Source organism: Mycosarcoma maydis, chromosome 10, assembly GCF_000328475.2.
Source record: "Mycosarcoma maydis chromosome 10, whole genome shotgun sequence".
NCBI classification, from domain to species: Eukaryota; Fungi; Basidiomycota; class Ustilaginomycetes; order Ustilaginales; genus Mycosarcoma; species Mycosarcoma maydis.
In genome coordinates, this window is record NC_026487.1 from 126,507 (window position 1) to 135,565 (window position 9,059).

Consider the following 9,059-nt stretch of genomic DNA (forward strand, 5'->3'; position numbering starts at 1 on the left):
ATCGAATCACACATCACGTTTGCCTTTTCTCATGATCAAGTCTCTCCCTTCTTGAATCACGCACGTCAGGTTCGAGCAAAGCCAAAAAAGGATGCGATCGAAGAGATATCTCTATTGCTCTGGACATCTTCAGAATCCTTTTTCCTCAAATGCAACCAAGCTTTGACCCAATGTGCCATCGAACAGTTTCCAAACGTCGGGCATCGATTCAAGCGCTGGAAGGATTTGGGCTAGCTGTTGCTGCGGCATGTTGAGGTTCATGCCTGGAATGTTGATCTGCGAGCCATCCAATGACATGCTTGGCTGTAAGGTCGACCAATCTCGAGCTACATTTGTTTGCTCGTTGCCTTGGGTCACCTCGAAACCGCCTTTCCTCCACGACGGCTCGTTCTTTGTCGAAACTCGCGCGTCGCTCATTCCATTCCGCATGATGTTGTTCGGCGAGATAGCGGCAGGTGTCAATTCCGCATTGCTGGGCACACCGCTATACGACATGAACATGCTCGACAGCGAGTTGGCTGTTTCGCCGGGCTGGAAAGAGACGCTTTGACTAGAGCGCGACGTCGAATTGCCTGCAAGCGGGTTGAAGTTGGTCGAGCCATATCCGAACGATGCGCTTGGTAGAAGACCAAAGTGCTCTTCGTCTGGCGAAGTACCTTCGAGAAGGGCAGAAGACACGTCCGAGTGAACAGAGCCATGGTTGAATTGCGAAAACCAGCTAGCCTCTAGTGTAGGATCATTCGAAGCATTGACTGCATACGATCGATCTACGGTGCGCTCAACCGTCGATAGCGTCTTGCCAAAGCTACTCTGGGTGTTGTTCTGGGTTGCCGCAGGCGGATCACTTCCATTTTCTGGCAATCGGATGCGTTTGAGGACCGAGTCGACTCCATCTGTGTTCTTGCGTTTTCTCGGCTGCCCAGGTTGTCGATCATAACGCTCGCCCTCTGCAAGAAGATCCGAAAGCAGCTGGCATCCTCTGCGAGCGATAGCACTTTTGCGCGTGAAGCGGCCGAGTGCTTCGAGAGCACGCTTCACTTCCTTGCGCCTCAAAGCACGTTGTTCTCCATCTGAGGCTGGCTCGAACATGTCCAACGCCAAAATTGTAACAGCGGCGACAGAGTGGTATGGAATCGTCCACAGCGCTCCTCCGTGGACTCGCGATTGCAGATCTAATTGCGGTCTGTCGTCACCTTCAGCATTGAGACCCAACCCGCGCTCAAGCTCGTGCAGAACGCCCCGTGCGGTTTCGATAGATGCACTGTGCGAGAGCGCCCGTTCTTTCGCCAAAACGTCTCGAGATAAGAAAGCACGATGCATTACAAGGATCTTGTGTTGCACCGAGATAAAGAGATAATGCTGCAGCACGGTGGTAAAGCTTGGCAACGATGCGTGCTTACCTTTCGTAGATTCTGACCGCGTTGGATCGAGGCAAGCTTTGAAACGGTTGGTCACAAAGCGGAGACGATCCTCGTGGTGCTTGACCAGTGACAGGGAAGGCATATCGCGCGTCTTGTTGAGGTCTTCGAAAAAGTCACAAACAATCTTGGCGACGTGGCAAGTGAAGCGCTGTTTGGATGCTACGGTGAGCACACTGACTTCGCGATTGATCAGACGACCTTCTTCCAGATCTTCGTCCGAGCAGTTGTGCGGCAAGGGTGTGTCGTACTGTCCTTCAACAATGGAGAAACAACCACTGAAGGGAATTGCAAAATAATCCTGTTGTGTGAAAGCCCACCAGACTCGCTTGCCTACCTCAAGATCGATTATGCGCTTCTTCCAGATTGCAAATTGTCTACGTGATTCGTCTGGAAGGCGACATGATCCCATATCCTCGCTCTGAATGCCGGCACGATGAAGCACCTGTGCGCGTTGAGCTGCACACGCCTCTAAAAATCTGGCCGTGCGGCCAAGAGCGTGTAAACCGAGCGTTTGAGCCGTCTTGATGCCGATCGCAAGGAGCGAGGTGAGCAAATCGCTTCCACAAATGTTGTGACCAGCGACGCACAGGATTGCGATGGTTTGGCAGGAGTACACGGAAGGTTTAACCAGATAATCAGCCAAAGAGAGCGAGTCCATGGCTGCATGCAGAAGGACTGAGGCAGAACGCATGCGTTCTGTCTCGGAGCCAAGACCGCAATAGGCACCTTCCTCTTCCGACATTTGGTGTATGGCGATACTGCAGATGACGTAGAACAGCGAGAGCCAGGCAGGGTCGATCGCCCGATATCCTTCATACTCGCTGTTGCCCTCTTCTGGCACGGCGATGCTGACGAATGCCTCAACCTCTCTTTCGAAAGTCGGAAAGTGTACACAGCAGTGCTGCCAAGCGCCAATCTCCTTTGCTACCCCAACGATGCGACGAATGGCAGAAGGAGAGAGCATCACAGCTTTGATGCCATCCGTCACCGGCTTGGCAGCTGGTCTTGCAAGTAGATTCGCTGGTGGTAGGTCATCGGGATGCGACTGTAGCAGAGAGTTTATGCGAGCGACTACACGGGAAGGCAACCCGTGACGGAGATGTTTGAGCAGGCGCGATCTGCCGTCTGAGCCATGTTCCGATCCGTTCGCCTCAGAGTCACGGACTCTGGAAGAAGCACAGTTCTCCCCGATCGAGACCAGTACCGGATCGCTACTAACTCCAGGGCTTTCTCGAGGTCCAGATTCGACATCGCTATCAGAAGAGTTAACGTCAAAGTCGACATCGCGCCGCCTGTCTTTGCCGAGCGTAAGAAACTCTAGAGTCGTAGCTGCATCTGTCGATGCCAATTCGGCGTTCCGACCCTGTTGCCGCATCGCGGGGAGACTGTGGTTGCGCTGTTGTGCTAGTTGGGTTGCTGATCCTGGCGTTTCGACAACAGCCGCGTCGACTCTGTCGCTGTCCAACAACTTTCCAGTTCCATCCAGAGGTGTGCGCCCATTGGTGGTAGAAGCGGCCTCGGACTTTACCCAGCTTGCGCGATTGTCGCCGAGTACGGAAATTACATCCTCAACGTCGTTCAGCCTGGCTTTGAGATTTTCCACAGACTCGACTTGGCTTGCATGCTCGTTCAAGCGCTGTTCGATGCGGTCCAACTGCGTCTGCAATCTTGAAAGCCCTCGCAAGACAATGTCCGTACTTTGTTGAGCTAGCTGACTCGAATCTCCCTGCTCGCTGACCACTGTCGAAAACCGTCGACAAGATGCAGACTGCGTTGAGCTTGCATCTAAGGGCGAGTTGTAGTAGCTTAGCTGTTGATCGGGTGACTCGAGCTTCGGGGATGACGGCCCGGCTATTGAATGCGATGAACCCTCGAGCCGGCAGTGCTCTGCTTTGCCACGCTTGATGCATGATTGACAAGGCACCTTCTTATCGCATCGAATTTTGCGCCGCGCGCACTCCGTGCAAGACCATGAAGGGCGCTGACTTCGCTTGTAGGGGACAGGTTCAGTCTTTGTGCCGCCCGTGACGGAGCTCTCACGACTTGTCATTGTTCCGTACGGTTTGCCTCGATCAGGCGTGCTGTGACCTCCAGACGAAATGCGGGTATGGCACGGCGCGTCTGTCCTTGTGCGGCGTGATGGCAGAGACGGCGGTGCAAGCGACGTCTGGAGGTCGACCTGGATCTGCCAGTATGTTGTTGACAGATGGTATATGATGCGTTGTTGAGATGGTGGTGCAAATGCCATGCGAGTCAGGTCACCTGACTCAAACTCGTGACTCTGGCTTCCACTCGTGACTTCTTCTAGCCTTTCTTATCTTTCAGAGCCTTCTTATCGGAGCTTGTGGGGTACAAGCTCTGGCTCGTGATTGGCCGTGGGCCACGGGCGTACTAATTTACAGTGTTAGATCTATACATTCTGCGTCTGTCACTGCAGCATCGTGCATCACAGGAATCACGAATTTGTGAATCAGACACAGAAACCCATTCACGTGATTCACGATTCGTGATTTTTTACGATGTGATTCGTGATTCGTGATTTACGATTGTTTTAAGCTTCTCCACTTGACTCACGCGTATAGTACACGGTAGATGACCTTTTCGACTGGGCGGTGAAGGAGTGCACCGTTCATTCAGCTAACAGGCAACAGGAGTTGCTGGCGGCCATCCATCTACTCCGCTGGGATCCAGTGGGTGTCCACGCCCACGACTTTCTCGTTGAATGGAAGCAGCACGTATCTTGAAGGACCATGGACTCGTTCCGCTACAAGACTCTGATGCGTGCTCTTCTTAGCGACAGGAACGCTCTCTTTACTGCCATCTTCATCGTGTATCAAGGAAGGAATGGCATCGATACATACCTTCATCACACGGTCGCTAGTGTCGCCGAAGTCCTGCGAGAGTGCTCTACGCTAGCAGCCGAGAACGCTCCAGTCAAAACCTTGACCACTTTGGATGACTCCAAGCTAGTCACATTGCGTTACCTCATGAACTGCTGGGCATGCGATCAACTAGGCCGTGCTGCCAATAGCTGCCCTGATGACGAAGCTCATGCACGTTGGAAGCAGAACAAAGCGAAGCTGCCACCCAAGATCCGTGCGAACATATATGTCGTATTGCCGCGTGCGAAGGTTCGAAGCGTTTAGGATGACACGCCGGCCCTTGCGCTCTTCACTCAGCTCAAGCCGGCATCCAACGATACACCAACTCGGCTCATTCCTTTTGTTTTCGACTCTGAAGCTTCCTGTGTTATGTTCAACTCTGCCCATCACGGCAAGGGATGGAACGTTGATGACACGTACTACTCATGACTGCGACGGCGGCAAGCTCCCTGTTCCAAATATAGGGTGACACCGTCAGCTTACTTAGCTTCAGCTCCAAGCTGCTTAGATGCGGAACCACCACCTACAGGAACTGTCTCCTGCTACGAAATCTTCACTTATGAAAAGGTGTCTGTGACTTTCGAGGATGAGGTCTTCTCTGTTTTAAGACCCCCATGGTCATGCCGTCCTTGTCCCAATCAGTAGCGACGGCTTCCCCGCTGCAGCAATGATGATATGGGACGACAGCATGCTAGGACAAGTTGGCTCTCAAGCTTTCCCCCATACGCAAAGCAAGATCCAGCCACTGCCGAGCAAAGCAGAACTGTGGCTCCGCAAACTCGGCTACCCTGGACACAATGCATTGATGCACACACGTTCCACTACTTTCGCCCATGATATCCCTTCGAGCCCTGTGACACAGCCCGGGGTACTCTGCAACATATGCATATGCAGTCAAGCTAGTGCACAAAAGACTGCTTGCCCCCGCCAAGTTCATCACCCCCTTCAGTTGGTGTCCATGGATGTAATGGGTCCATTCGTGATTGCAGAACAGAACACCTTTTCAGGAAGGATATTGTGTCTATGTAACGTTACAGGCGCGAGTGAAGAAGCTTATGAAGATCACGAATGTAGTGTTCACTGACAAAGTTAACTTACGAGAAGGCGTTAGGCATGAGGCTTGAGCATCGTGCATGGAGGCTGTTCCGATCATGTTAGAAGAATATAGTGAAGTTAACTAACCTTCAATATCTTGCCTTCGTGCTTACCAGAACGTATTCTTCAGCATCCCCTCCTCGATCCCGCGGGTTCCTTCAGCACCGAGGCCACGAGGGTGTCGAAGGGGCAGGAGTCCCGAGTATGGGTGCAGCGAGAGGCTTTCTCAATGAATCTGCGAGCTTCTCACTCATATCCTGAAAAAAGGAAAAAGTTGTCCTCGGAGCCACCCCGACAACCACCCCCGATCTAGGCTCCTCCTCAGGGGTGGCTTTCAATAAGCAACTACCCCCATCAATCAACCGGTCCCAGCATACAGCTTAATACGCCACAGTTGTTGTCGATGCAGTTTAATAAATTAATCAATCTAAGCCAACAACTGAGCGAGCGAGCAAGTGAGATGGGCTAGTGAATAAAGAGCCAGCAGCCAAACGAGCGAGTGAGATCGACGAGTGAAAGAGACCAACGAGCAAGACCAACGAGCAAGACCAGCGAGTGAGATCAACGAGATGAACGGGGCGGGTTAGCAGGGTTACAATGATGCACGGGCAAGCTGGCGACAAGGAATCACGAATCGTGAATAGGATGATGCTTACCAACTAGGCAGTTAACGAAGGGGTTTTTGTGGCCATCGGCCGAGAGTGACCTGCGAGAGGAGGACAAAGACGAAGAAGCACCCGAGCTGGATCGAGATCGCTTGCCGCAGACGGTCGGAGGCTGCAGTACGGTCCATGGTTGGTGGACAAGCACGAAGAGATGGGGCTTGCCGAGCACCGACTGCTTGAGGGCGATGGTGTGGCTAGCCAAGTTGAAAACATTCATGATTGAGCTCGACGAAGTCTACGATGGGCGATGGGCAAGGATGCGCATTCGACGACCATGGTGGTAGCGTATGGGTAGAGTCGCTACATGATTACAGACGAGTCACGAGTACGTACTTCTCTCTGATCGATGCTCCAGCAAGCTGCTGGCTTTGCCATTAACTCTCTTGCAACAGTCACGAGTCTCGAGTACCATCTCGAATTGCTAGGCTACGAATCGTGGATATATAACTTTGTTTTGCTCCGATCGTGAATCTTGGATCACGTCGTGAAAGAAGGAAAAAGTCGTCCTAGGAACCACCCCGGCAACAACCCAAGGTAGGTCATAGGTGGCTTCTCACCGCAATCATACCTCGCAGGTGGCTCCTAAGGTGGTTCCTATTCAATATTCTCGGTGAATCCTTAGCGGGCGCTGGATGATCGAAGTCTCCCTTTCCTTAGAGAGGCGAGTTGGGACTGAGTAGGGTCGAGAATGGTTTGGGATGTATTTGGATAGTGTGAATTGGACAAGGGACTAACTACAAAGTGTGAGCGTTCCCTCTGTATTTATGTACATGAGTCGACTGGAGTATCCTACATGAGCTTCTCCCTATACGTCAGCTCCTCATACAACTGACTAGCTGTGGCCACAACTGGCCAGATGCATGAGTCTGTTCTCCCTCAGGTTCTTCCACTTGGTACGAGTCTGTAGCCAACGGCGTGTTCCCACAGTCGTCCAGCGACTTGTGTGAATTTACCCCTGGGCTTCTCGCTACCACCGCTATGTTGTGAAGCGGGGAAACTCTGGCGAGTTACTATACTTGCGCGCGTACCGCGGTCGTACTGCGGGTGCATTGAGCGCGTGTCGCGCGCGTATGGCGCGCGTACTGCGAGTGTATCGCACGCGTACCGCGGACGTACCGCTGGTGTACTGAGTGCGTGTCGCGCGCGTATAGCGCGCGTACTGAGAGTGTATCGCACGCGTACCGCAGACGTACCGCTGGTGTATTGAGTGCGTGTCGCGCGCGTATAGCGCGCGTACTGAGACACCTACTCGTTCCCGTCCGGTCACTCGTGTATACCGGTTAGGTTACTGCAAGGGTTGCATGATTGTGGGCGATCAGACTAAACGCCAATCGTAGATATTCTAACAGTTCCTAGGACAACTTTTTTCCTTTTTAACGATGTGATTTATTATTTCAAACCATTTCGTGATTCACGATTCATGATTTTTGACCAACTACACAGTCACGAGTCATGAGTCCCAACTCGCCTTCCTAAGCACGAAGGAAAGGGAAACTTCGATCAATATAGCGCTCGCTAAGGTTTATGATTCACGATTCTCGATTTGTGATTCGTGATTGCTATCCACGATCATCAAACGTGACCAATCGCAAAACAATCACAAATCATGAATTAATATTCGTGATTACAAAGAAATGCGAAACGAAATTGTGATAAACTGTGGGTATACTCGTCCCCGTCCGGTCAGTCGTGTGTAGCGGTTAGGTAAATCACAAATCGTGAATGAAATTATGTATGGTGAATCGTGAATCGTCTGTTTTGCATATTCTGAGGCGTTGTAAGTCATGAGTGACATATATGGAAAATCGTGCATAGTCAAAGTTGGCACGAAGACACTCGTTATTCAAATTCTTGGTGAATCTTTAGCGGGCGCTAGATGATCGAAGTCTCCCTTTCCTTAGAGAGGCGAGTTGGGACTGAGTAGTGGTCGAGAATGGCTTGGAATGTATTTGGATAGTGTGTTTTGGACAAGGGACTAACTACAAAGTGTGAGCGTTCCCTCTGTATTTATGTACATGAGTCCACTGGAGTATCCTACATGAGCTTCTCCCTATACGTCAGCTCCTCATACAACTGACTAGCTGTGGCCACAACTGGCCAGATGCATGAGTCTGTTCTCTTTCAGGTTCTATCACTTGGTGCGAGTCTGTAGCCAACGGCATATTCCCACAGTCGTCCAGCAACTTGTGTGAATTTACCCCTGGGCTTCTCGCTACCACCGCTATGTTGTGAAGCGGGGAAACTCTGGCGTTCTGAGACACCTACTCGTACCCGTCCAGTGACTGAGAGGGTTGCGGACATTCCGCGAGCTTCCTCGTTCCCGTCCGGTCACTCGTGTGTACCGTTTGGGTAACTGCAAGGGCTGCATGATTGTGGGCGATCAGACTAAACGCCAATCGCAGATATTCTAACACTCGTGACTCACGACTGACCGCAGATAACGGATACGCTACGGCAAGATACTCGTGACTGAAAGAAGAAGCATGCTACAGGCAGTGCGTAGCGTCTACTCGCTTTGTGCGAGCCAGAACATGCTAGGTCAGGTTATGATGTGAAGATTACGATGGCTTTTTGTTGAACTTAATCATATTCTGATTCACGATTCGGGATTAATTCGTGATTGTTTGCGCATGTACATACGCATTCATGATTCACGATTTTTCCTATCTCTTTTCTACGTTGTCAATCGTGAATCATCATGCATGTATTTATGATTCGTGAATATTCCTGTTCTTATAAATGATTCGTGATTTATGATTCACGATTAGTACAACGTGCGAACGTACGTTCACGATTCGTGATTCTTAATCACGAATAAATGCTTAGATATATGCATGGTGCTGAAGTTATGAGTCACAAGTCGTGAGTCGTGATCCACGATTCATGATTCATGATTCACGATTGTTTTTCATGTTTTCTTCACTCTTTGGTGATCAACAACCATTTATATAAAAATTGTGAATGTGTTCCAGATGCACCTCGTGCGATGAAAGAGG

General features: G+C 51.0%; 3 protein-coding genes across 3 annotated transcripts; 1 reads left to right on the forward strand and 2 right to left on the reverse strand.

Moving 5' to 3' along the window:
* Window positions 1–129: 129 nt before the first annotated feature.
* UMAG_03682 (uncharacterized protein) lies at window positions 130–3,471 on the reverse strand (the record flags this gene model as incomplete). The annotated part of the gene is made up of 1 exon (XM_011391858.1): window positions 130–3,471. One exon carries the CDS (start codon window positions 3,469–3,471, stop codon window positions 130–132), a length of 3,342 nt encoding a protein of 1,113 aa, XP_011390160.1.
* A 700-nt stretch (window positions 3,472–4,171) lies between these two features.
* Window positions 4,172–4,567, forward strand: UMAG_10485 (uncharacterized protein; the record flags this gene model as incomplete). Its single annotated transcript, XM_011392007.1, has 1 exon — window positions 4,172–4,567. One exon carries the CDS (start codon window positions 4,172–4,174, stop codon window positions 4,565–4,567), a length of 396 nt encoding a protein of 131 aa, XP_011390309.1.
* A 1,258-nt stretch (window positions 4,568–5,825) lies between these two features.
* UMAG_10486 (uncharacterized protein) lies at window positions 5,826–6,280 on the reverse strand (the record flags this gene model as incomplete). Its single annotated transcript, XM_011392008.1, has 2 exons — window positions 5,826–5,863; window positions 6,055–6,280. The coding sequence occupies 2 exons, from the start codon at window positions 6,278–6,280 to the stop codon at window positions 5,826–5,828; spliced, it is 264 nt and encodes an 87-aa protein (XP_011390310.1).
* Window positions 6,281–9,059: the final 2,779 nt, after the last annotated feature.